At 50.7% G+C, this 27,681-nt stretch overlaps 2 protein-coding genes across 2 annotated transcripts; both read right to left on the reverse strand.

The window, feature by feature from the left end:
• Positions 1 to 803: 803 nt before the first annotated feature.
• jmy (junction mediating and regulatory protein, p53 cofactor) lies at positions 804 to 19,844 on the reverse strand. Its single transcript, XM_053873704.1, has 10 exons — positions 18,684 to 19,844; positions 9,974 to 10,147; positions 3,973 to 4,123; positions 3,743 to 3,912; positions 3,501 to 3,666; positions 3,232 to 3,425; positions 3,102 to 3,176; positions 2,945 to 3,037; positions 2,413 to 2,884; positions 804 to 2,348 (listed from the first exon to the last, which is right to left on the reverse strand). The coding sequence occupies exons 1-10, from the start codon at positions 19,440 to 19,442 to the stop codon at positions 2,038 to 2,040; spliced, it is 2,565 nt and encodes an 854-aa protein (XP_053729679.1). The 5' UTR covers positions 19,443 to 19,844; the 3' UTR covers positions 804 to 2,037.
• Positions 19,845 to 21,498: 1,654 nt separating this feature from the next.
• On the reverse strand, positions 21,499 to 25,785 carry LOC128764210 (betaine--homocysteine S-methyltransferase 1). The gene is made up of 8 exons (XM_053873784.1): positions 25,622 to 25,785; positions 25,408 to 25,540; positions 25,225 to 25,337; positions 24,370 to 24,561; positions 23,651 to 23,798; positions 22,911 to 23,093; positions 22,195 to 22,423; positions 21,499 to 21,889 (listed from the first exon to the last, which is right to left on the reverse strand). The coding sequence occupies exons 1-8, from the start codon at positions 25,637 to 25,639 to the stop codon at positions 21,709 to 21,711; spliced, it is 1,197 nt and encodes a 398-aa protein (XP_053729759.1). The 5' UTR covers positions 25,640 to 25,785; the 3' UTR covers positions 21,499 to 21,708.
• Positions 25,786 to 27,681: the final 1,896 nt, after the last annotated feature.

The raw sequence follows: 27,681 nt of genomic DNA on the forward strand, positions 1-27,681 counted from the left end.
GACCACAATCCGTTCCAGACGGCTGTTCGAGAAGCCATTTGTTCGAAATCTGAATGGATTTTTCCCATGACAATGAATGGAAAAAGAACTAATGCGTTCCAAGCCTTAAAATAGTCTTTTGTAGGAGTGAATGAAGAGTGTCTGCTGCAGGTGGCTGTTCCTCTGTGTGTGTGGCCGCTGCATGTGGGAGGGGTTGCCGAGTGAGTGACGTCTCTCCAGAAGTGAAGAGGTGCCCGGTGCGTGTCCAGCTCTGAATGTGCGCTTCTGTGCAGTTTGGCTGTGACCAAGTCATAAACCAAGTCACGCTCTGTCCCAGACTGGCCTCATCCCTGTCCCAGCTCCAGCCCACAACAGGACATCAAACCCTGGAGTGAGCGCTCCAGCACCTCCCCTGTGACACTCTACCACGGTCCAGTGAGGAGACAGGAAAGGTTTTACACCTCAATATGAAGAAAAAACAGTCAGTAAATGGAGCTAACGGGACACGTCTGCATACAGAGGCTGCGTTATACACAATAACAAAGCGTGTCGTGGGTCAGCTGGTCGGTCCGCGCACGGTATGTTTTTTCCGGCTTTTTTCGGGGGCGTTCAAGTTCTGGATTTTCGTCCGAAATCCCAAGCAAAAAAATCTCTAAATGAACGGGGTGTTCGAAAACCGAGGTACCACTGTACCACCATATGCAGTAGTAGTGCAGGTATTAGTGGGAGTAGTAAGGGTGGCAGTAGTACTGGTGCGAGTATTCATCAGAGGTCCTGGTGGTAAAGGAGGTGGCAACGAGCCAACAGAGTGACACAGACACAAGCTTGGTCCAGGAAGTTTATTGAGGGAGAAGCAGGAAATGCGTCGCGTCCTTGGACAATAAATACATGCGCGACATTACAGTACAGATCTGTTATTGCACTTGTGATGCGGCGCCTCACACAGGTCAGAGGTCAACCCGGACGAAGGGGGAGTGAGCCCGTCTTCCCGATTGGCGGCCGTCCACTCCAGGTTCCGGTAAGTTGTGGAGCGTAACGCCGAGTTGTGTTGAGGTGGTCGAGAGGTCAGATACTGTGACATCACAACGGCACTCGGCAAGTTATGGCTCGTTTCGGCTCACACACACACACACGCTGAGGTTTCTACTGTGGTGTCGAAGTGTGTGTGCTAGTAATGCACGTGTGAGCAGAAACTGCAGACTCAGTTAATACGTGTGAAGCAGCAACAACGTGAACAGATAAATATATTTTTAAATACAAGTTTTCTCTTCTAACAGCCACGTCACTCTCTGCGATAGGACGCCCTGCGGTGGTCACTTTGGTAAACTGGCTCTCGCGCACCCTGAGGTCACGTGATGTCAGCGGAGCTTCCTGTGAACTGGTAAATAAGATCATCTCACTGTAAACACTCGAGATTAAAAGTAAATCTTCATTTAAGATTGAAAACGACTTCATCAGTCGGCGTGCAGTGCCCTCTAGTGCTCACTGACAGCTGTGATGTCATCAGTATCTGAGCCAATCATCTGAACGGAACATCGAAACACACAAAAAGTGAAAAAAAGACAACACAACAAACTCAGAAAATCGAAGGCAGAAACGCGAAACTGAGTGCGGCCACCAGCAGAGGGCAGCAGAGTAATCGCGAGCGTTCGTCTGGTCACGCCTCCAAGAAAGCCTCAGATGAGGCTTCAGAATTTGACAAAATTGGATTCAAAGAACAAAATACTGAGTCGGCGTTCCTCTGTAAAACACAATCCAGACAAAACAGATATAGAAATAACTCATAACTACCATTTGGTGGGATTCGAATTTAAAAAAAGGCGACAGACAAATAATCTGGATTATAATCTGAAGGTAAACGGTGCCATAAATAGTCTGGGATCTTCATCACGCTTCGCCTGGTGCCACCTACAGTACGATAAATGTCACATGACTCACAACACAAACTCACAGCAAACGACGTTGGGATTTTAAAAAAAACACAGCGGTCCATCTACGAACCACAGCGTGTAGAAAAACGCGGCCTGGTAAAAAAGCAGTTCTGGGTCAGGTGGGAGCTCAGTTCTCCCAGTCGGTGCAGGGCAGGCCCTCGTCCTCTGACTCGGACTCGGGCGACGCCTCTTTGATCCGGCGCAGGGCCTCGTGGATGCTGCGCGTCAGAGCGTCGGCTGAGTGCGGGAAGCTCCGCGCGTGGCGCGGCTGCTCCGGCCGGGTCCGCACCTTTTTCAGACGCACCCCCTGCCGGATCTGGGCCAGGATGTTGTTGCTGTCGTCGTCCGGGTCTGGCGCCAGGACCCGGAGCTCCGCCTTCCTCAGGTGGAAGCTTCCTCGCTTGAGAGACGCCAGGACCTCGTCCATGGGAGAACTCGCTGAGACACAGAGGACAGAGCGTGAGTGACGGCAGGCGGGCGGGACGGGTCTTGGGGGACTCACCTCGTCTCCACTGCGATGAGTCCAGAGAAGAGGTCTTCCTCAGCTTCTTCCTCGCCGTCAACAGCTGGCTACTGTCGAAGAACCGAGGGGAGAAAGGCAGGGACATGCTCTCCGCCGGCTGCCTGGCTGGACTGGCCGCGGGCGTCAGCCCGACAACCTGAGGGTCATCTGGGAGGGATGCAGGCGGAGGAGGGGGCGGCGGGGGAGGTGGCGGGGGCGGCGGGGGAGCGGCCAAAGAGAGGACAGGAGGCAGCGACAGGAAGGGGGCGCCAGCGCCCAGGCTCTGCAGCGGCACCGGCGGCAAGGACGCGCAGTCGTCCTCGGGTGGCGCCGAGAGCTCCGGGAGGTCTGAGATGAGGTCGGTCTGGACGCTCGCCGCCTGAGTGACGGGCAGCTGAGCGGCTCGTCGCCGGCCGCCATTTTGAGCCAGTCTCATCCTGCTGGACTTGAGCATCACCTGACCGGGGAAGCGCTGAGGAGAGAATGGCGAGTCAGCGTCTCAAGTGCGGGGGGCAGGGCCAAGGTCACTCACCTGACTGTGGCTGCGCAGCCGCTCCAGGGTCCTCTGGCGCTCACGGCTCACTCTGGCGCTGGCAGCAGCCTCGTCCTCCTCCAGCTCTTCCAGCTGCGGGACACGAACCTCAGGTCACACCACGCTGCTGCCACCTGCTGGTCGCCGCCGTCCTTACCTGCAGCGAGGCCCCGTCGCCCTCGCTCGCTCGCCGCTGCTCCACCTTCTGGTTATGGTTGAACACGCAGATCTCCTGCAGAAGGAGTGGCATCACTTTCTGAAGGCTGGGCAGACGCCTCTCCTCTCACCTTCTTGTTTTTGAGGTAGACCTTCTTGGCGGTGATGCGACCTCGCCGGGCCTCCAGCTGCCGGGACTTCTGCTGCAGCACGCAGAGCTCGTCCTCTCTGAGCGGCGACAGCGGCGGCGACGGCGGCTCCTCCTCCGTCTTCATGGCGTCGGGGCTCTCGAAGGCGTCGTAGTAGACCACCTCATCCTGGCGCTCTGGACGGATCGGGGTGGGGAGAGGTCAGGCTCAGGCGCAGCACACCCCCTCCACCACAAGAGGGCGTGCCTCACCTGTGATCTGTCGGCGCAGGCTCTGGAGCTGCGCAGTCAGCAGCAGCTCCTCACAGCGCAGCACCTCGGCCTGGATGTCGTACAGCTGCAGCTGCAGCTCGTAGTAGAGCGCCTCCAGGTGGTCCAGGTGCAGCATGGCGTCCTCGCCTCCCTGCAGACTCTGCATCTGAGGGTTAGAGGAGGTTTGGCTCTCAGACAGAGACACTTGATGAAGCCGTAGAGTCGGCGGCGGCGCAGGTCACCTCCTCCTTCAGCGCGTGCTTCTTCTGCTCCAGACAGATCTCTTTGGCCCTCATCAGCTGCAGCGTCTCCTTGGAGACGGCGTGCTGCAGACGCTCCATGCGCTCCACTGCCGCCGTCCACGCCGACTTGCCGAACTTCCGCTGGTCACCGCGCATGCGCTCGTACAGCGCTGCCACGACACAGTGAGTGGACAGATGCACGCACAAGTGTTTCTGAGCCACTGACTCACCTTTCTGCGCTCGGTTGGTGGTCTCAAAGAACTTGACGGTCAGGTCCTGGATGGCCAGCACAGCGGCGTGGGCTTTCTTCTGCCACTCTTCGTCCTCCTTCCTCAGGCTGTCCACACGCCGAGGACCCAGGCGCTCCGTCTGCAGGGAGATCTGAGGACCAGCACAGAGGAGACCAGCGGGTGAAGAGAAGAGGAGACCTCTACAGGACAGGAGGGCTCACTGCAATGGAGTCAGAGTCGGAGATGAGGTTGGTGGTGGTGGAGTGGACAAGATCTCGGGGTGGGCGATAATTTATTGTACACGATATACCACCAAACACAATCTCCACGATGACAATTCTGCATCTCACGATAAGTTCGATAAACACGTGACACACTCGCTGCATTGGTCCTGCACACGTGAACATGACGAGACCGCGACAGCGCCGCGCTCTCCAGCGGCGTGGCGCTTGGCAGCCGACAATGCCGTGTGACAGTTGTGGAGAGTGTGGTGGACTTTGGTTCACCATGGTAGTTTTAAACTGATTATTAATCCAGGGAACCTTTGATCATGACACTGGTCGACTGAGTCTCTGGATCCCTGTTTATTTGATGAGATGGAGTGGTCCTCACAGGTTCTCTGACGCGGGATATTGGATATTGGCGGTGGCGTCCTCTTCCACGTCCCCATTAGGGTTCACTGATCGCGGACACACTCTCACAGGCAGCGCTAATGCTACGCACCGCCATCAGTTAGGGACCATCAACAAATACTAAAGCGTCAAAGTATGAGTGAACTATTAAATAAGGCAAAGAAAAACAACCATTTTAGGAGAGAGAATTGTGAAAAAGTTTTTTTCACTATGCATGAGAAAGGCCTGACAGTTTGTATCATGATTTTGAGAATAGAATATGACTCAATGGTCATTTATTCAGATACAGCAGACAGACGGCTCAATTTAACACCTAAATAAAACGACCTGGTTCTACGAGAGACATGGACCATTGACTTTCTCATCTCTACACTTGGTTCACCATTATATTTAGACATAAACAAATAATCATGCTGGAGACAAACTCCAGTCATAATTTCCATCATGAAACATCAACTCAAGAGAGACTGCAGTGTGTACAATACATGGAATGGAATGAAAAAGGATTTATCGTGATAATTATTGTTATCGTCGAAATGGCTACATTTATCGTGATCACTTTTTTTGTCCATATCACCAACAATATCAGAAAGATGTTTCGGGAGGATAGATGTTTGGACCAATGATGGCGGAGATACAGGGAAGGGAGATGCTTAAACATAAAATAATAAACATTCAGTGAATGTTCAGGGAAATTTGGAAAAGAGCTAAAAACCATAAAACATTAACCAATGAATCATATTTAATTTTAATGATGGAGGCAATGAGAATCAACAGTTGCAGCGAGTCACTGCAGTACCAGGTGTCTCCAGCCAGCGGCGCTGTACGCAGTGTGACCCAGTGTCCCACTGAACTGGAGCAAAACCTCGCAGCCACAGACACTTTTGGGGGACTGGAGCCAGACAGGAGACGCTCGTGTCAGAGCATGTGCGCGCTGGGTGGGGGGGGACACACACGTGCACCCCAAACTTTCAATCCACCCAGTGTCAGAGGAACACGACGCACACACCCGCCGCTGGATGGGAACCAGATGTTATCATCTGCACGTGAGGCGGCTGGACGGGGAGGGAGGGACGGAGGAGGGGGGATTATGGAACTCTGCACTTCCTCACTCGCGCCGCACACACACGTTTCAAAACGTACTAAAGAATAACGTCGCCTGAGGCAGCAGTTCACCTCTTATGACTGCAGCTGTGATGCCACCAGATGATGTCATCAGCAGGAGCCGTGACAAAGACGACTAGCATGAGGCAACACTGGTGACTTGTTCAAGTCCGACCGCTGCACTTATCCCGACTCAGCAGGAAACCAGTGATGGCTCAAATCAGAAAAGTCTGAGGCTGACAAACTCGAGTTAAGACTCCCACGAGTCCCACTCACATGAGTCACGCACAAGACCCCTGCTCATACAAGTCATTCACACAAGCCACACACTCCCACAAGTCACTGACGAGTCTCACTCACATGAGTCACGCACAAGACCCCTGCTCATACAAGTCATTCACACAAGCCACACACTCCCACAAGTCACTGACGAGTCCCACTCACATGAGTCACGCACAAGACCCCTGCTCATACGAGTCATTCACACAAGCCACACACTCCCACAAGTCACTGACGAGTCTCAGTCACATGAGTCACGCACAAGACCCCTGCTCATACAAGTCATTCACACAAGCCACACACTCCCACAAGTCACTGACGATTGTCACTCACATGAGTCACGCACAAGACCCCTGCTCATACAAGTCATTCACAGAAGCCACACACTCCCACAAGTCACTGACGAGTCCCACTCACATGAGTCACGCACAAGACCCCTGCTCATACAAGTCATTCACACAAGCCACACACTCCCACAAGTCACTGACGAGTCCCACTCACATGAGTCACGCACAAGACCCCTGCTCATACAAGTCATTCACACAAGCCACACACTCCCACAAGTCACTGACGATTGTCACTCACATGAGTCACGCACAAGACCCCTGCTCATACAAGTTACTCACTTAAGTCATACGCTTCCACAAGTCACTCATACAAGCCACACAAACGAGTCCCCTGCTCATACAATTCACTCACATAAGTCATGCGCTTTCACAAGTCACTCAAGTCACAGTCAGTCACAGATAAGTCTCACTCACACAAGACACATACAAGTCACCTATTCATACAAGTATACAAGTCACTCCCACAAGTCACTCAAACGAGTCTCACTCAAACGAGTCACTCACAAAAGTCTCACAGGAGTCACACAGAAGCCAGTCACTCTTACAAGTTGTTCCACACAAACACACACTTACAAGGCACTGACAGGAAACAACATATTTCAGTATATTTATAGTATATTTCACTCCCTCTGCTGCAGCGTGACAGCGACGAGGATCATCTGTTGGATTACCACAGATATCATCCAACCTAATCCCTCATCTGGTGGAGCGTCACTGTTCTCACGCTCCACATCTGATACCTGATGTTACTCCGCCGTCGACACGGGTCAGTGATGAGGGTCCGACACCGGCGGTGACAAACGCCACGCTCCTCCAGCAGGGGACAGTTATCTGCCCAGAGGGGAAGTAAACAGAGAGGAGGGGCCGCGCAGCTGCGCTGTGATGGAAGGACCCGGAGGCCGGAGAGACGTGGAGACGATTCACAGGACGACCAGTCGGCTGCTGCCTGAAGCAGCAGCAACACTGGTCCGTGGTCGATTCTGCTTGGAAACCAGAGTGAGGATCCACAGGCAGAAAGCTGACACCACTCCAGCACGTGAGTGCTGCTCCTCTGAGGGAGGCGCCCTCGCACCTCTGGGCGGCAGCTGCCGCTCAGAATAGCCGTGACGTGGAGCCTGCCGCGTCGCTTATCTCACTTGGCTGAAACAGCAGGTCCCTGACCACCACTTGTCTGATGTGCTCTCTCACCTTCATCAGCGGTCACGCACCAGGTCTGCATGTGACCGGAGAACTAAACCAGCACATGCAACTTTTATTAACTTATTTTCTACTCTTACTTACTTTTTCACATTCATTTATTTTATTTTAAATAATAATTTTTGGTCATTTCTGGAATTATCAAATCAATATTTTAGCTTCAAGCCTCCCTGTCTGGAGAGCGAAGGCAGCACAACCACATCATTGTTGCAAACAGGAAGAGCGACTGTGTGTCATCAGCCAGGAATGATGGAGGGAAACACCCGGGCCGGGGAGTGGGGCATCAGAAACCCGTTTCATCGCTCTGATGTGTGGTCGCTGGAAAGCGACATTTGACCTCGCCGGAGCCACATTCCTAATTCATGGAGGCCGGCTGACCTTCCCAGCAACAGGACACTCGGGGCCGCGACACGATGCGCCCAACACTCGACACCCTTTGTTGTGCGCTCCTTCAGGTGAGCGCCCGCCCACCTGTCGCTTCATTCATGCTTCCAGAGAGGAGACAAAGCGGCAGGACGACGGCACCACGCCACATCTGACTCAGGCATCGGCAGAGATACAAATGACATGTAAAGCGTCGCAGAGGAGACGGGCGCCGTCGGACCCCATGACTCGTCCCGACTCGCCGCCAACCGACCACACATCATTTGCATGCAGCTTTGTTTAGGATCGCCTCGAGGGAAGACAGGTGCCACGCCAGCACAGTGAGAGCTCTTCTCAGTGATGTGCGAGGCCGTTTCCTTCACAACACCTTTCCTGCTCAAATCACCTCATACGTCGGTGAGAAGAGAGGCAGCCAGGAAACACCCCCACATCACCTCAGCTCAGGTCATGGGGCGCCTCGCACCTCTGTGCCTCACGTGATGCACTTTTTTCTTCTTCTCAGGTGGCGGCAAAATAGCTGGTTTATGACCCACGATGAAGCAGGTCTCAAGGAAGTTGTCATCAGGCCCAGGACAACCTATTTACCACCATCGACTTGACCTCCTTATTTCTCTGTCACTTCTTAGTACTACGAGTCACTGTCACCTCAGAACTGAACTGCCAAAACTAAACATGAAAGAGTCTTGTCATGTTTATTTTGCAAGGACATAGCGGAAACTAGCTGCGTAATACGGAGCGTCTTGATTGGTCCACACTGCTCTCACAACAGGTTGAACACAGTGAGAGGGATTCCTGACGGTCGAGAAGGTTTTAATCAGTGAAGTCCAGATCCCGACGTCAGGAATGATCAATGAATCGTCTGGTGACCTTCAGTAACTTGGGGAAAATCAGTCAATCAGCCTTTCCTCTCCGCTGTCCTCATGCAGACAGCTGCATCAAGACAGTATTATTCATTTAAGCAAATCTGTCTGTCAATAAAATCTGCTGTTAATCAGCCTAATAAAGACGAAAACACCTGAGTTATCAAACATCTGCACACACTGCCAGGCATCAATCATGTTTGCGTGGAGTCACGCTGCACACGTAGTTTCCGGTATCTAGCGCCGAGTCGCCTGAGGCGAGAAGCTCACCACCCGCCTAGAGTTTCACAAGACAAGTTGCAGTTCTCCAGCGGGGATCAGGTCCGCGGGCAAAACCCGACTCGCTTGTGTTCACATCTCAGACTTCTGAGCCGAAAGAGCTTTGTCTCCAGACAGAACCCCTAGTGTGAAAGCGCCCTCACTCACACCACAGTATTGGATCACACCCTCCTAATGATTGTAGCTCTACTCGTCCTTCCTAATAAAATCCCACCAATCAAAATATGAGTGTCGACTGACACTCACTCACAAGTTAAGACGCCGGGAGGTCCCGATACCTTCAGTGCCTTGAGGCACCGAAGCAGCGTGAAGCATGATCACAACATCGTCCTGTGTTTGGACACAAACAGCCAAGTCAAATCAGTCTGACGTGTTGAGGGTCGACCGTCTAAAGACGGCGGTTCAACACTCCAACAGAGGAGTCTGTGACTTCAGTCTCCACTTGTTTCTTCTCTGGAGAACAATATGACCTGGACAGCCCACCATGCTGCCGTCAGAACGCCACTTCAGTCCAGCGTGGACAACACGGCGTGCGACTGGAACGAGGGCGGGGACGTTCTCCGAGTGACCCGGTGACCCGACTTGACACGAGTCAAGCCTCTAATGAAGGAAAACAGCCATGGAAAACAGGAGCTGCTGAGGCAGCAGAACCACTGAGGTTTAGAGGCTGCTGTAATAATACTTATGCTGGTTGTTAAGCCGCTCTGGTCGGGAGGGAGACGGGGGGGGGAGGGATGCGGAGGGCGGGGCTACACCGTGGAACACAGCCATTCAGAAGTGGTGCAGCTTTGGCTGGCGAGGAGGCTGTGGTGCAGAGGGAAGTGCTCTGTGTATTGCAAGCTGGTGGTCTCCGGGGCCGCGTGAGGTCTGAACCTACCCGGGGTTCAACAGATGGCCGTGTGTGTGTGTGTGTGTGTACCTTGATCTGCTGGCGGCGCAACATGGCCAGCTCCCTCATGTCCCTGAAGGGCTGCAGCAAGTAGTGGTAGAGCTGCGTGGTGGCCTCCAGCAGCTCAGCGTACGCCTGGTCCTCCTCCGGGTACACCTGCAGCAGCTCCACCATGCTCTCCATCGCCTTGTGACGGTCCAGCACCTGCCGGGGCAGACCAGGGTCCCAGTCAAAAAAGATGGATTCATGGCCGCCTTCTTTCGGTTCACATTTGGGGCGTCAAAACAAACTGTTGCCATGAATCATCTGCTTCAAGATTTGACAGCACTATTCTGACAACCGTCTCCTCCTGGAGGACAGGTTCTCCTCTGAGTCTCTCCTGGATGACTGAGCTTCTCGCTCTGAGAGAGTCCAGACAGAGAAACTCTTGTTCTCTGGGTCACTCCAAAGCTGAAGACCATGGGTGAGTGGAGAGCTTTGTCTTCGGGCTCAGCTCTTCCTTCACCTCATGACTGCACAGAGGCAGCCTTCCCTCACTCGTGAACTAGAGGAAGAATCTCTCCTCCTATGGTCTCAAACTTAGAGCAGATGGGTTGTGAGAGCTGACCTGATCCGACACGGGTGACCTCACGTGACCCCAGTGATACTATTTTTCCCCACATATTTATTGTATAGTATAATCTTCTATGTCAATTTACAGCTTTTATTAGAATTCTTTTGGCTGTTGAATGATTTTCATATCAGAAAGGTGAGACTTTCCACATATACTTTGCACCGACCCACAGTCTCACAAGCATCTTGGACAATTTCAAACCTCCTATTCTGAACAGAGTTGGGACTATTATATTACGATTATTTTCGTTGTCGACTACTCTATTCATTATGTTTTCGATTAGTCGACTAATCACGATTACCTTTGTTTGGACCTATTTTGGATTTCTGTTGAAGCTAAAGTTGGTTAAATCATCTCACTGTGATACTCTGACACCATACATTGTGAAACAAGTATATTAAAATAATGACTCATCATCCAGGAACATGTATTAACCCTGCGAACCCTGTCTCGTATAAGTATCTGATCAACATCCGCATCAAAAGGTCTTATTTGAATAATAATCTAAAACGATGCGTTCAGTGTAGCTCCCTAGTTCAGTTCTGGTTATTATTAGGAGGTGAGACACTGATGTCTACCATGGTGTCAAAGGGGTTTGCTCATCCTTAACACCAACAGCAACACGACAACACGGCATCGACGCACAGATTTTGACGTCGACGAAATTTTGTTGTCGACGTGATCGATGACATCAGCGAATCATCGCAGCCCTAGTTGGGACAAAGCCTTCTTTTTGGTATGTGTCACCCAAGTGTGCCGGAGCAACCGCCGAGTATCAGGCCACCATCGGCCCTCTGTGATTTCAACTCCACACAGGAGGGTTTTGTGCCGGTTCAGCGCCGACGATAAGAACATTAGTGGGAGTGGAGTGAATGGAGTTCGGGCCCAAATCCAGCAGCAGATTTGTCAGTGAGTTTAAACGAAGGCCAGATGGTGCACGTGAGATGGACTTAAGAGCGCGGCAAACGTTGCGCTGGATGGTGAGGTGCGGGCATCTTCACCCCACCACGATCACCTCAGCAGCGCAGCGCAGCGCTTTGATCACCAACAAGACAGAAGAGTAATCACGCCACCACAGGAGCTAATAAAACACTTGTGTCTGTGTGTGTATGTGTGTGTGTGTACAGTGCAGCACGTTGTTACAGAGCGCAGTACAATTAGCGCTGAGTGAAAGCACATGTGAGGCTTCCCACAGCCCCAGCATTGTTCCAGAGCTACGATCCGCCTCCTCCACTCGCTCATGTTGAAATGAAGCCGCAGAACATCCACAGCTCCAGATATGAAAGGACACTCCTCTCCGGACCCCCGGCCGCGAGACACTGCACAATTCAGCACCAACACTGGCGCCACTGTTTACCCCCAGGTCTCCATGGCGACCACTGCCGAGTGAGTGCCGGCTCCCGGCTTCAGCAGGAAATCCCTCGTGCCCGCGGCAGATATCAACTTCTCCTAATGTTTTGCTTGGTGGTGTCGGCATCCTGTGCATGGCACAGATCCATTTCCTGTTATTATCTCGCAAGACGTGCTCACGGAGCTGTGTCCCATCCCGACCAAAGATGCACCTCATTACTTGATCTCAAATCAAACCGATGACAAAAACATTTCATCCTGAGGAGTAAAACTTGTTCCCGCATGCGTGACTTTTTTTTTTCTTCCTCAAGAAGTTATGTGGATTTTTCTCACCATCCAGTCCAAGTTGTGTTTTCAGAGATGGGGCAGAATCTGGAGCGGAGTGTAGAGACGTGATTATTGAGGTGCACCACAGGCATTCACCTGGAACAACACCAGGTTTGTATCTTTGTGACTAACTCCCTGACATGAAACATCTCTTTAGATTTAGGAAACCCTTGGATGAACCCCACTGTGACGGATGATAAGGGGGCGACTCATGTCGGGGAAGCTACCCTGCCAATGCAGCCTGTGAAACCCCACTTCAGCGGCACCATGAGCAGAAAGAGGGCCCCGGTGATGGAGTTGGACACGGCTGGGCCGAGGCAGACTGCAAGAGAAAGATCCTCGCAGACAGCCTTGATCTCATTTTGGCTGTTGGATGGACTAGTGGGTAATTACAGGACATTCCTGCTGCGGCTCTGTCATCACCAGGACCAACTCTTCCAGTTTGACTGCACTTTTTCGGCTCAGAACTTTTTCTTCCGGCCGTCTAAAGACAAACACGCCTCCTCTGTGACTTGGTTCACAGGACGATTTATGGCTTATGGATCGCGAAACTGGGCTGAGAGCAGAAAACCAGGTCATCGCAGCGCTACTGTGGACCGACCTTTGAGTTCACAGCAACAGCCTCTTCATTTTTACTGCACAAGCTCCGACCCGGCAGTGCCTCGCTGCACGTGTGCGACTCAACATCACCACTTACATCCGTGCAGTCCTGAAATGTCAACAAGGCAGTTGAACAGTTTGGCTCATGAAAACAAACACCGCCGTGCCATGTTTGAATGGAGTAACCTGAGAAGTGCTGAGACATCACAAACTGAACAAGCCTCTAACCGCCACCATCGCACCATCGTCACTACTCCTGTCTTTGTTTGTCTGTGTTCCTCTCGCAGCTCAAACATAACTTTCGCCGGACCTGCTGGCTAGCCAGTGACCGAAGCTGAAGTTCTCCTCCGGGTAAGCCGACAGAGAAACTCATCTTTTGGGGATGAAAGGGGTCCTCTAAGGTCCCACATTTGAAGGCTCCTCAAAGGTTCAGCATCCACCTCTGAAGGACCAGAATGGCGTGTTAAAGAGATCTAATGAGTAAGGTAAAGTCTCTTCAAAGCACCTTTCAGCTCCAATTTTAGTGTGCAAGGTGGAAACCAGCAGAAGATCAGGAGCTACAGTTGTTTCTCTCAGATCATCCTGATACAGAGGTCCAGACCTCCAAAGGAAAGACTGACCAGAAAAATTGAGGATCCTGGTCTTCCTCCAGAGGGTGCCAAGGATGAGTTGAGAGCCACGTCGTGCGTCAGAGACTCTGGGTGGCGCTGACGCTGCTACATGTGGAAGTGGGTTGGGCTTACTTGAACAGCCACAGTATTAATTCAGAAATTCCGCTCAACAGCCACAAATGTCACCACAGAAACCTTGGTCACTTTTAGTGAGAGGTATCTGTGACACAACTGGGGGGAAGCCATGGGGCGGACCCACAAGCACAAGAGGAGAATGCATCCTAACACTGATGAAACTGACAACCCGCCTCAAGGAGACGTTCATATCGCAGGAAAAATACAATAATATAAATAATTTGTTCTGTCATTAAAGTTGAGTTTGCTGACTCACGCACTTGGGTTGAAGCCATTCGATCTATTAAACAAAGCAGAAGTCGAGTCAGTGACTCGGAGAGGAAGCGAGATTAGAAGTGTTTGTGGTGCTGAGGAGGCTGTGTGGTGACGGCGACGGCAGCAGAGCGTCCGTGGCGTCTGCAGCCATGTGAGGGACCTTGTGACCAAGACTCGGGTCCGTCTGGTTTACCAGACGTCTCCAGACCGTGACTCTAAAACCTGCAGGATCGTTCACTTAAAGTAGTTTCCAGAGCGTCTCATGAGTCACTTCTGGGTGTTGATCATCCAGGTTGCTGCTTGAGAACAGCGGAGCTCATTTGTCAGGCACCGAATCATTGCCTTCCAGGTGGATCAGCCACCGTTAGAAAGCAATTGCTGAACAAGCTGGCGCCAGACAATCTCAGAAAGTGCCGACCGCAACCTAAGCACCTCGTATAACCGTTGGGTCTCATTTTTAAGTTTGATTCTGCCTTTTTAAATAGATGCTTTCAGAGCTTCATTAAAAACAAACCACCACCTTGTAAAAAGCTTCATGCTTTGCGTTCATATGGAAAGATGCAAAGCTGTGTTCTGAGCTCAACACGGGTTCAAATGAGTCAATGCGTCACAGCTTCATCTTCTAAGACAGTGGAGAAGTCTGACGTGACTCTGGATCCAGAACTGAGTCGGAACCACCAACAATTTTCCTACAGGTGGTTCAGATTGTCCAGGCATTTGCCAGTGTCGACAGGAGAAAGCTGAGGAGCTACCACGTCAAGCGGACTGGGACTCGGGACTTAGTCAAGCAAAGGATCCCTCCACCCCAGGCCATCTTGCGTGTGCTTGAGTGCAGCACCCTGTGCAGCACTCTGGAGGGCAGTCCTCCATGGGCCACAGTGGGTGCAGGATTTTGTTCCAGTGCATCACCTTTTCATCAGTCAGGTGTCTGAAATCCGTAGTCAGTTGACTGTCAGTCTGGTGCTGCTTGTTTCAGCTGACATCTGATTGGTTAAACAGTTGCAACAAAAGCCCGCACTGAGTGCAGCCCCTTGGTGGATACGTTCCCCTGCTTTAGGGGATCAGGGACGTGGACTGTGACGGTGACCGTTTCATTTCTTAGCGTTCCTGGTCGGGTTGTAGCTGATGACTACAATGGAGCACGGTGAAGCGTGTGCCAAGAAATGCTCTGGGCCGGGTCAGTTCTTTTGGCCCCGTTGGTCGGTGGAAACGCCCTTATATGGGTAACAACCTGAGGGCCTTTTGAGGATCTCAGCCACACAAGACCGCAGATCCAGGTTCAGTTGTCTGACACCGTGCACTGCATTCACACTTCCTGCTCCTTTGTTATCCCGCTGCATCTTCATGACTGTCCCCACCATTGGGCCTCAAATCGAATCATGGAGTCAGTGAGGAGAGAGTGTGCACACAGATGACGGTCGCGGAGAGGAACCCGCAGAGAAATTGGCATAATGCGCGGAAATAAGCAACGGATTAACTATAATCAGGACTAATGCGTTGTTGTTCGAGGTTACTACACCAGTGCGAGTCACAGCAGGAAGACTTGGAAAGCAGCACCACAGAGTCAACTGCTGAGCTCAGAGACCTTTCCATCATGTCCTTCCTTTGGACCTGTAAGCGTCGACTGTTGGATCACATGACCAGCTTTCATCTCAAAAAAGTCTCAACCATCCACAACCATGCTGCTGACTCAGAACTTTTTGATTCCATTAAGTCAAAATTATGACCACAAATTATGTTATCATCACCACTGTATCTTAGCTGGTGGCTAATATCGTGTCCCAGTTGGAGGAGGAGGGCTAGCGTCCTTCTACAGCAACTATTAGCATGTTTTCCAGCCACGAACAGCCAGCAGATAAGTCAAACTGGTCACTGTTTGCCCGGCGTACGACCTACATCTATGGAGCGTTTGCTCACCGTCAGCTCTTTAGCACGCGCTCCAGTTATCAGCACAAACACGGACGAGATTTCAAACAAGGGCCGAGATAAGAGCTGAGAAGTTGACAGCGATACTGCGCAGTCTAAAATAAGCGCACTGAGAGTGACTGCGTTTTGATTGACTCTTTCAAATCCAAGTGCACATTTCTTCAGGGCAGTAACAAGGAGGACTATCTGTTGACTAAATGAGTGCTAAGATAGCAGGAAAACATGCAGGGTTTCCGCTACATGTAAACCAGGGGAGTCAAACCGGCCCTCAAGGGGTCGCAGTGGGTCCAGGCTTTTGTTCCAACAAATCAAAAGGAAACCTTCTCACCTGCTGTTTATTTCAACTGACACTTGATTGGCTAAACTATGTGTCCTTGCAGGGTTGGCACGAAAACCCGCACCCTCTGGGGCCCTTCTGTGGATTAGTTTTACACCCCCGATTTAAACTATCACGGTGCACCGCCATGGCCACATGAGAGCTTCCATGCCTACAGAATAATGACCTCTTTTTTTATTGCTTGTTTCTTTGTTTTTCAGAATGAGAATCAAATGTATTGCCACGGTCAGTGGGAATCCCTCCAACAAGGAAAGTGCTTTGAAAGCGCTGACATAAAATAAAATAAAATAAAATAAACCTCCTGTGACAGGAGGTTCTGGTCTGGATGGACCATAGCCTCCTGCCAGAGGGAAGAGGAACAAACAGTCCATGACCAGGGTGAGAAGGGTTGGCTCTGACCCCACCTGCTCGTTGAGGGGTTGGAGGGAGTTAAACAACCCTAACATGAGATGTTTTCTTGGTACAAATCTCCCCAAACATTCTTGGCAAAGGCAAAACAAGCTGCTTCTGTGAACAGAAAAACTAACCATGTTGCGCCTATGTTGGGCATATAGAGTTGTTTTGAGAGAGACGAAAACTTGGGACACAGACGGACGATGGAGTGCTTCACGTTGACAAAAACTGAGGGGTCTCAGCCCTGAAATGCTCAAGGTAGGAGCCCCTACGCTGCCAAAGCGCTGAGGAGAAGTGCTTCATGATAAGGTGGAGGAAGACCACCAGACCAACAAGACACTTGGACATGGCGGGAAAACACCAAGATCACCGGGCCAGATCCGTGATGAACACGGGCTCAGAAAGTACCATCGCCATTCGAAGGACAACAAAGACCAGAGGATGCTGCGTGTAAAATGTGCTGCGCTCCAGTCAGATACTCCTGACGGTCAGAGACCTGAGACACGCTGTGAAGATGTGTCCAGGCAGCGCCAGCTGATGTGTGATCTCTCACAGCCACTTGCGTGTGACCCACACACCCAAATTCAAGTCACCCCACACACACCTTCCTGAAAGTCACACCACATTGTTAACGTTTCCGCCGCATTTACCGACAGAGGAGGCTGACAACTATGACACCATCAGTGTGTGCAGACGATCATGTGTTTTCCAAACACAGGAAGTGCACATTCCTGTTCAGATCCAGCTCAGTTTCTTACGACAACACAGGCCCAGAACTTCAACAGAACTCCCTGCTTCCTACATGAGGTCATCGCTCCAGTGTTTCATCACAGGGCTGCGACGCCCCAGGGCAGCTGGTCCAGCGCCCGCACCCGACGCAACACAGGCTTTAAATGTGAAACAATGCTAGCAGCTGTGGCCACGTGGGGTCTGCGTGTCATCTGCTCGATTGTTGTTGTGAGAGCAGATCCAGTTACAGGCCGGAGAAGGTGCAGCAACAGATGGAAGATCACAGGGCACAAAGGAAGAGGAGGAGACAGCACAGACCACCAGCCTCAGCTGCCCCCACCACACAGACCCAGGGGCTACAGATGAAGTTACAAATGTGGTGGCGTTTCTCCATTTGTTTTGAGGGCAGACTGTCCAATGGTTGCTTTACTGCAGTAAGACTGATATACTGACTTCTTGTGCCTCAGAATATCCCACACCACTCACTTGCAGTTCAATGACATTTCATTTACTCATTTTATTTCTGCTTCGTTCAATACTGTGTTTATGTTTCAATGTGACTTTGTATTCACTTGTTAATCAACCTGTTATTATTTATTTATCTCTGCTTCCCATGTGTTACCCATTGTGGACTTTCAGAATTTCTTCTCTGCATTTTTATCTATAACTAAACACGATTTCGATCACGATTATAACCCTAAAATGTGTTTTGAAGATAAGAAAATAAAAAGTACACTTTCTAATAACTCCTCAGGTTAGTGTCTATCAGTTTTGTTTTCATAAAATGATGCGTTACTGTGACAGTCTTTTACTCAAAATAGTTCTCTTTTACATTATTCTTGTAAAACAGCATTTCACTGTCCATTCCACAACATCACCTGCTCCAGTTCAGAGTTGAGGTCTTGATGAGTTAAACAATCAAACTGTAACTTGAAGCCGACTATCAAAGCTCTATCTGGCCATGAAAAATAACCTGGATTTGGCCCCCAGCGTGCAGTTTGAAACATGTGATTGACCATGATGCATCTTCGTGTTTACAACTGCTGAAAAACTTCACCCATCAGGACTGAAACACGTCTCTCGGTTGGCTAATCTTCGGTTGGACCCATGGACTCTGCCTGAACCTCCATGAAAGGAGGACAAGAAGCGAAGCAACATCATTCATTAACCCCGCTGGATGGATCAAGGGTGAAGACCTCAAATTCAACTCTTCAGACATAAACGAAAATGTTCAAATCTGACTCTAAAGTCACAATGACTATGTTCAACTCACTCACTAACATTTGTGAATATCAAACTAGTGACTGATTCTTTACAGTTGTGAGGAATCAAGTCAAACTTCTTCAGTTCTTTAGACTGTCCACACTGGATCCGAGGATGAAGTAAACGGTGCGAGCTCGATGTTCTCAGTTGAACTCAGTGACCTCTGCCCCAAGGACTGGACTGAACAAAGCTGGGTCTCACCTCCTGCATGCGTCTCTTGGCCCGGTCCAACGCGTCCTCGTAGCCCTTCCTCTTCAGCTCGCTGAGACTCTCGTAGTACTCCTCCGGGTCCTCACTGTCGGAGAAGAGCACCTGGGAGAAGATCTTCCAGCCGCAGGTGTCCAGGGCATGGCCCAGGTAGACCTGCAGCTGGTAGCACATAGCGTCCGTCTCGCGTGGGCTCATACCGGGACAGCCGAACAGCACGCTCCACATGCCGGACGGCTCCTCGGGGAAGGAGGGCAAGCATGGCTCCAGGTCCGAGTTGACGGCGCACAGCTGCAGGTGAGCCGCCTTCAGGTCCTGGAAGGAGAAGAGCCCGGCCCAGCTGAAGCAGTCCAGCCGCCCGCCGCTCGGCTCCTCGTCGTCCGGAGACGGCGACACTTCGACTGGGTCCAAAAGCTCCAGGTCCTGGGCCGACACCACGTCCCAGGAGGCTAGCGTCGGACTGGCGCCGTCGGAGCTCTCCGCCTTCCTGTCACCGATGACCAGCTTCAACTTCGACCTCCCTCGACCTGCTGGCTGGGGCGCGGGTTCGCCAGCTGGGCAGCAGTCGAGCAGCGGGTCCGAGAAAGTCGTCCGTCTCTGGACCGTCCGGTTGTGGCAGGTGACGGCGAACTTGCCCTCGACGTCGTTCCAGGCCACGATGAAGGCGAACTTGTGTCGCTCCTTCTCGTCGAAGACTCGGGGCCGGACCGAGACCCACTCGGACTCCAGACTGTCCTCCATGGTGAAAGACATGCAGTCGGAGCGAGGAACAAAGATGGACGAAAACAACACCGAGCTAGCTGCTAACGCTAGCCAGGACGAAGACAAACTAATCCGGTTTTGGAAGTAAAACGTCGCGGAGTGACACGGCTACCGTGTTGACAAACAAAAGCTTCTTGTTCACGCGACAACAGCGGAGGAGGAGGACCGCGGCGAGCGCCTCACACACGACCAGGAACTGACATCCGAGCGGCGTCGAACGGTCATCGTGGAGCGGGACAGGTCGGTTGTCATGACACCTGGTCTCCGTTCACCTGCTCGACGCTCCGACTCCGGACTCCTTCTTTGTCCGCGCTCAGACAATGCAGCTCCGCTCTGGACCCGCCGTCACGTGTGACGCTCTGTTTACAAGCGGGCCGCGTGCGTGTTCTACCCGGGGAGGGACCGGAGCAAGCGCCGCCCCGTGGTGCGTTCATGTTCCAGCGAAAAAGCAGCCTCTTATGAGGACAGGAACGAGTTTTTATTTGACTTTCATTCATCGACTTTTTTCTAACACTAAGATTATTTATTTTTATGTTCCCTGCAGATGTTCTTCAACATATCAAAGTGTCTTTCTAATGGTTGTTGGTTGTTGAGGTTTTGTTTTTTATTTCCCACACACTGTTCTCGCACACATTGAAAATCGAATCCCAGTCGAAGAGCAGTTTTCCTGTCTTGCTTTATAACAACTATAACCTCGTTTTACGCAATCAAAAGCCAAATTTAATACCGCATTCAGATATGTCACACGTCACATGCCGACTAGTCAACTGGACTTATTGTTGACGAGTTGAATAGTCGTTAGTTGCGGAGTAATAATTATATACTTACTTTTAGTTTTTATACTTGTGACTCAGAAAATCACACTTTTTACTCGTTTGCATTTGATTTATATATTATTTATTTATGTTCCTGGCCACCCAAGAAACAAGCCGTTACCATACTGACCAGGTGAAGTCAACGAGTCTGTGTCCAGTAGCGGACTCCAACGCTCAACGATTATTAAACTTTGTGTGCCCAAATAACCAATCGAGGCACCAAACCAGTTCGTAAATCCACGTAGCCAAGTTTTATTTTCCAAGTCTGGCCGGCACGTGCGCGAAGTCCGCGAACCTCTTATATTTCCTACACCACTTGAACGTATCATCTTCGCTTTCCAAACGTCTCACCAAAACAGCGAAACTCAACCTAAAAATAAGATTGGACGCCGTCATACTTCAGAATTCGGTTTCATTAAATGGAATGATTCGTCTCGTTTGATGGTTTATTCAGTTGATAAGGCGGTTGTTGCGCACGAGGAGCATCAACATCAACACGTGGACATGATCCATGACGCGAGCACGCACGCTGGGTGATGACGTTGACAGTACGGCAACCCGACTGCGACAAAAATATCAATTCGTAAACAAACGATAAAGTCGCATTAAGAGAATGACGCATTTTTAAATTAAATAATCCACAAGAAACACGACCAATATACAATTTAAAATGAAGCAATGCGTAGCACAGGCATCCGTGCATTGTATCACTTAGATGTGGCTGACTTGCTGTACTAGCTGAGTGCTAACTCTCAAATGAAACAGGCAGTGAAGCGTCAATACACCGCACACGTGATGATGTTCAACGGTGTTAGTAGAAGACCGGCTGAGGCTTGCGCTCCCCTGCGTTTAGGACAGTAGATGTCTACGATGAGATCAGTGTCCAGACAGGCATCATTTGCCACACACAGGTCTTCTTTTCTTATCAGTAGTGGCCACAGCAAGTCAGCCTCCTCCACCTCGGCCTATCTTGATCATCACTCTATTCCCACCCACGAGACTATCTACGGTTTGTTTTTGAGCAAGTTTCATATTCCTCCAATGTGTTAACTAAAATGGTTTTTAAAATTATTTTTGAAGAGAATCTGAACGTGGCGAAATGGCACCCCCTTCTGGTGAGCAAGTCTTGTACAGAGATTCATCGCTTTGACTTTCCCCATTCTCGGTTCATTTCTTGGCGCAAAGGAAAAGACTTAAGTGAGGCAGACAAAGACGACACAATTATCCAGTTGCTCAAGCTTTTATTGTGTTCAACAACCAGCTACTTTCACCAACGGAACAGTGGCGTCTTCGGGCTCAGAGAAACCGAGGTGTGAAGCCTCAAACCTTCAACTGGAACAAGACTCACGTGGTAAAATGGTCCAATAGAGATCATCATCGTTTTGGTTTGCTGACGTGAAGGAATGTGCGAGCGGCCGTCTCAGCCGCGTCTCTTCGCGGCTTCACTGGCCTTGCTCGGCCTTGTCGAACAGAGCCTTCAGCTGCTCCTTGGACGTGGCTTCCTTCTGCTGCACCAGGTCGGCGTGACCTTTGGTGATGCCCCACCCATCTGGTTTAGACATGGAGGGGCAGAGGGGCCGGCCGGACGCCGGCTTCAGCTTCTCCCAGTAGTCACGGCGAGCTCTGAGGGAGGCAGGCGTTTGTAGTGTCAACTCAGCAGCCAGGTTAGAACATGACAGCCGTGAAATTCAAGCTTTGTTCAGTGGAAAAAGTATTTCTGTTTCTAAACTTGGTGAGTCTGTCAGATCAACTTCAAACAAATCTATGAGGAAACACAGCATCTGACACTAATCCACGAAAACAGTTGACTTGCACCAGGTTAATTCCGAGGCTCAGTGCAGAGCTTCTGCTCCAGACGGATCTTCTCACCACCCTCACAATGAATAGAGGATATTCTAAAGCCTGAGCCGAAGTTGCTGAGTCCCTACCTCGCTCTGCACCACGGCTTCGTGTGCATCTCCAGACCGCTGCCCCACAGCCCATGTTTCTCTGAGCCAGCAGGCAGGAAGCCTCGCTCAGTGGAGAGCTCCTCTGCCAGAGCGCGCACGTGGTAAGGCTCAAAGCCGCAGCAGCCGCCAATGTAGCGGATTCCAGCGTTGTAGGCGTCACGGGCGTATTTGTGCATGTCCCATCGGGTCAGGATCCTCGGCTCCAGAGCTGGAGGGAGAGACGGAGGGTCCATTGTTCATTTTAACTTTCAGCAAATATATAAAAAAATAAAAATAAAAATTACACCAAATAAATGCTATACATAATGACTAATTTCTAATTATATTAGATGAATTATATCAAATTACTTTATTACTTTAGCTAACACATAAGCAATATTTAAAATTAAATAAAATTACACTGTCGAACTTTCTTGGTAAAATAAAGGTGAAAAGTGACTTAAAAAAAGCTTAAACTATCAGAAGTATAACCATTTCACTGAAATAAAAACATACTTGATAAAATGCAAATAAATATATAGAAGTAGTAAATAACAGAATAATCTCATAACTGATAGAGCAAATGTGGAGGATAAGTAGTTAAATAAAAGCAATTTCTTAAAGTAAAATAAACCTGGCAAGCATTAATTCCATGTTTTGACTTCATCAGCATGAATAAATGCTGCAGGTCAGTGAGCATGTCTGTAACAACGCACCGAAGGGGAACTCTGGCAGGTCGATGAATCCCTGACAGTTGCAGTCGGGCGTCATGAAGGCGAGCGGCTGACTCATGTAGTGAGCCTTCAGTCCGGCCTTCTCCACGCCTTCCTTCATCAGCTTCACCGTCTTCACGCAGGTGTCGGGGTCGAAGTGGCAGTTGATGCCCACGATGTCGGCACCTGGAGGGAGAGCAGTCAAAAAACAACGGCCCATGTAAACCACACCATCACAGCCTTGGTGTCAGACTCCAACTCCTGTCCTGACTGGGTTACCAGTCCGGGTCTAAAGCCTCTCCGCCACTAGATGGCGCCACCGCACCAATCTTCACCGGACGCTCCTGAGGTTTGTGACCCCAAGTCTTTCGTAAGAGGATCACATGACTGAAGGAGCAACCAATGAATACTGTCTCAAGACTGACACTAGAGAACTAGACCAGATGACACTCTCACATCTACTAGTTATACAATATATACAGATATAGTTGGAGACGACAGGATCTTGTTGTAGTTTTACATTCGTCTTCGACTGTGACGTCACCACCATCCCGTCACCCGTCCTCACCATCCTTGACTCATGGCTTCATCGTTGGTTCCTCTCAAACACCGTATCTCGTCTCCAACGAACATCCGTCCTCTCTAACTTGGTCTCCAAACATCTCCACCGGTGCCTCTGACATGCCCTACTGCTCTACTCAGAGTCTCCGGTGACAGAGCTCCACGCAGCCAGAGAGTGCTACCTGCTTTGACGAGCTTCACGGCGCACTCTCCCGGGTGAACGCCAGCCAGGTCTCCGTCTGGTCCGATGCACAAGGTGGCAGCCACGGGTTTGCCGGTTGTCTTCAGAACCTGGACGGCCCACTCTGCCTCCTCCACGTGCTCGAAGTACTGAGTGGATAATGGACAGGACTGAAACAAACTCCTCTCAAAGTGATACTGCTTTTGATTCTAATGCATCTCAACGTGTCAGGGACAGGACAATGGTGTCATGTTTGGGGTGTCTAAATTTTGCTCCAGATTTAAAGCAGGAAAACGTTCAGCAACAGAACTGCCACATCAACGGGTGGTTCTATGGCCACCTAGTGGTGAGAGCGCAGTACTGCAGGTTCCCTTTATATTTATTCATTTAAAGGTAGTTTTTCCTACCAGTCAGGACACAAAGAGAGTCAAATCAGTTAGGATGCCAAGGTTTATGTCAGGTGGTATGAAATAAATATTCAGTCAATCAGCGGCCCGTGGTGCATATGTCCACAAGATGGCGCCATAGAGCAGAAAACAGACAACATTGGCAAGTGGCCAAATGTTCTGCTTAATAGTTTTCATCTGCTGAACTACCACCATTTGAACAATTAAAATTTCACCCTTTCGTTAGCAAAATGGATTACATTTTTCTACCCGTTTTTCATGGACTTTAGCGTCTGTTTTCCAAACCAGACTCATCAGAGAGTCCCCCACTCACCTCAGCGATCAGGAAGTCCACGTTCTTCTCCACAAAGACGTCCAGCTGCTTCTTGAAGATGGCCTTCACGTCATCCTGGCTTTTGCAGCTCAGGTAGGCGGGCGTCTGGGAGACCCCACCAGCCACCAGCGCGTCCCCCTCGTCAGCCACCTGGCGGGCCAGGTCACACGCCGCCTCGTTGATCTGCTTCCCCTGTGGGACGGAAGCGGAAAGGAGAGGGCCTCCTTATCTGGAGCCAGCTTGTGGTCGCACAACTGTCACATCGCTGAGCAGCGAGTTATAAAGCGGTTCTTTTAATGTTGAACTTTGACCCACGATGAAGCTGAAACTGTGTTCAGATTACAGTTTGTTTTTTTTTATGAACACAAAGCAACACCGTCAGGCTCCTTGTTGTCGTGTAAACACAATCCCAGTACATACAATACACAGATCCACCTCAGAGCGTAAACATGGAGTAGAACAATAGTTTTCCATTACAGAGTAAATAGATGCAAAAACCAACACTGTTCCTCATCCGTTCCGTCATCTTTCCCTTCAAAACTGCATTTTTTTTTTAATTATTCTGGGGTTTTTTGTGTGCTGTGGTTTTGTACAGGAGCAACATAGAGAACCCTGCCGAGGTCCAGACCCATCTCACCTGCCTCAGCCATACAGGACCAGTCTCACTCTGGACCTGCACCACAGTCTTCAGACCAAGAACTTCACTCAGTACCCGTCTGTCTCTGCCCCACAGAACCGGTCTCTCCGAGTTCCTCTGAACCCATCCCACTCCCCACCACCAACAGATTTCGTCTTCACCCCCTACCCCCGCGCGCGTGCGTGAGTGAGTGGCGTGGGCAGCTGTTTGGGACTCACGGTGAACTTCTGCGTGTTGCCGCGGTTCTCCAGCTTGTCGTCGCTGGCGTAGAAGGTGAAAGTCTGCATGACGTTGGACCCGGCTCTCAGGAACTCCCGGTGCAGCTGCCGAACTGGACCCGGACAGACGCACAACTTTAGACCGCGACGTGACGTCGCCACCCGACTTCGTCTCCTCCGTACCTGCTTCGGGGTGCTCGGCGGCAGCCTCGGGGGTCCACGGTCCAGCCTTGACGTACCCCCGCTTCTCCAGGGCGAAGACGAACCCGCCATCTCCGAGCACGACCTCCCCCGCCTCCAGACGCTCCAGAATGCCCTGCGACGGAGGTCACGTGATCACCTGACGGCACTGCGTTCTCGAGTGAAAGTGTTGGGAGGAAAAGAAAATAAGACCTACTTTCTTAGCTGGTGCCATGATGAGTGCTGCAGAACCGGCCCACGTCAGTCCACTTCCCTGCAAGTTCGGGAAGACCCACCGGCCGAAGCCACCCAGGTTTTATAATCAGAGATGGGCGCGGTGTTGCTGATGTCACACGGAGAACCGCCTGTCTTTTTTGGAGTTCAGCCTCCCTCTTCCTCCACCTCCTCCTCCTCCTCAGTTCCTCCACAGAGGAGCCCATTGTTCAGGTTCGGCTTGTTATTGCTCCGGATCAATCATTGTCGGTGGCAAAGTACATGCAGTAGCTGCTGATGAAGACGATCGTCCCAGGGTTCGAAAACACCAGCTCCAACTAGTAGGACCCTCGCACGTGTATGTGTCAAACTCATGGCCCCGATCTGGATCCAGATCTGGCTCCGCCTTGCACATCAAGCGTCTGGATTAAAAACACATTTCCGGAGAAACGATCACTCAGACAGGACGTCTCCTCGTGATGTACCAGCACATGTCTGTCAATACAGTTCCTGCTGTCCGGGAGGTTGTTTGTGTTTGCCGATGAGCTGCAACTATGAGTTGCACAAAAACAAAGTTTGAGCTTGTTTGTTTCCACACATGAGCTTCAGAAGGGTTCGTAAAACCGATCGTGTTGTTTAATCTTACTTTTGAGATTAAATCTAATGCTCTGCGGATCGGCGTCATCACGCTGAACTACAGCGCCGATGCTAACGCAGGCTCAGATCGGCCCAATCCTTATTGAGCTACTGTCACAGACGTTGAGCTCGACTTCAAACCTCAGTCTCTCAGACCTTCAAGTGCAGTTCAGGGTCCAACCTTGACGTCGCCCCACTTCTCCAGGGCGAGACGGTGATCCAGTTTTCTGGGCCGTCATGTGACCAAGATGCGTTTGCCGTAAGCTAGCCTGCACTACAGTGATGCTGCACCCCGTTTTCAGCGAGAATAAAGATACCTTTTGTTCATCCTACGATTGGGTTTTGGCCCCTTGTGAAAGCAATAACTAACCAATCCTTGCATGATATGACCATTTCTAGCAAATCACTCAATTTTCAAATTGCTACTTAGCTAAAAAGGCTGTGCTAATGAATAATAATAATAATAAACAGCGACTTTGGTAAAATCTGTCTGCTTTATCTCTAAAAAGTCGCGAAGCACTGACCGGCATGAGACGACGTGACGCTGGTGCGAGGCAGGGCATGCGCGGGGGTCTGACCCTAGTGAGGTGTCATGTGGATGATGGGCGGAGGTGGCTTGGTTCGGCAGGGCCGAGTGGCCTGAGTTGACCTCAGTCTTTGAGGGGTGTGGCACTGTGGCACCCCCCCGAGAACCCTCAAAATTCTCCTGACAACTGCAATGGTGCAGAAGACCATCTGAATGTCTGGTCGGTTTGATGTCTAACTAGAAGAAGTAGCCCCAGTGAGGAACTCGACGTGAAGCGATCACACACTCAAACATAAGACCTCAGTGTTTCTGAAAACACCAGCCTGATCCTGAAGCCGTCAACTTCCCACCAATGATCAGTCATTCAAGCCGGACACCTGGTAACCACGGCGTCTTAAACATTAACGCTGTCTCTTGTGTAACCATGTGATCATTCACAACACCAGGACTTGTTCTTTATGATCTCGGACGGCACCAGTGAGGTGGGTGTCAGGTTTACAGCTGGGTTTGTGCTCAGAGTCTGAGTTTGGTTCGAGTGAGGGGTGCAGTTAGGTTAGGTCAGGTCACGCGCTGTTCAGGATTTATTGTTAGGAGGTTAAGGTTCAGATCGGTGCCGAGGTTTGGGTCAGGTCAAAATCTGGCACACAAATGAGGTTGGGGTTCTGGAAGTGTCAGGGTTAGGATGAGTTGGTTGAATTAGGTTTAGGTCCCTTTCTGTCTCCTCAGCTGGCGGCACTCAAATACCTGGTTTGTGACCCACGATGAAGCACGTCTCAAGGAAGTTGTCACCAGCCAGCGCAACAGTTGAGCTTATTTCTCTGTCACTTCTTAGCACTACAAGTCATCCTCGCCTCAGATATGAACTGATGACGGACTTCTGCCACGGCTGTAACAGAATGAGG

This window comes from Synchiropus splendidus, chromosome 1 (genome assembly GCF_027744825.2).
Source record: "Synchiropus splendidus isolate RoL2022-P1 chromosome 1, RoL_Sspl_1.0, whole genome shotgun sequence".
NCBI lineage: Eukaryota > Metazoa > Chordata > Actinopteri > Syngnathiformes > Callionymidae > Synchiropus > Synchiropus splendidus.

Bases quoted from the DNA above. Each gene is read 5' to 3' on its own strand.
- jmy (XM_053873704.1), bottom strand. From the start codon at position 19,442: ATGTCTTTCACCATGGAGGACAGTCTGGAGTCCGAGTGGGTCTCGGTC. The intron at 3,913-3,972 runs GTGAGTCAGTGG...GTGTCGTGGCAG, and splicing joins CACCAACCGAGCGCAGAAAG to CGCTGTACGAGCGCATGCGC. The intron at 2,349-2,412 runs GTGAGTCCCCCA...TCTGTGTCTCAG, and splicing joins CTCATCGCAGTGGAGACGAG to CGAGTTCTCCCATGGACGAG.
- LOC128764210 (XM_053873784.1), bottom strand. The intron at 23,799-24,369 runs GTGAGTGGGGGA...TTATCCACTCAG, and splicing joins TGGACTTCCTGATCGCTGAG to TACTTCGAGCACGTGGAGGA. The intron at 21,890-22,194 runs GTAGGGACTCAG...TGCCTCCCTCAG, and splicing joins AAGCCGTGGTGCAGAGCGAG to AGCTCGCCGTGACTACTGGG.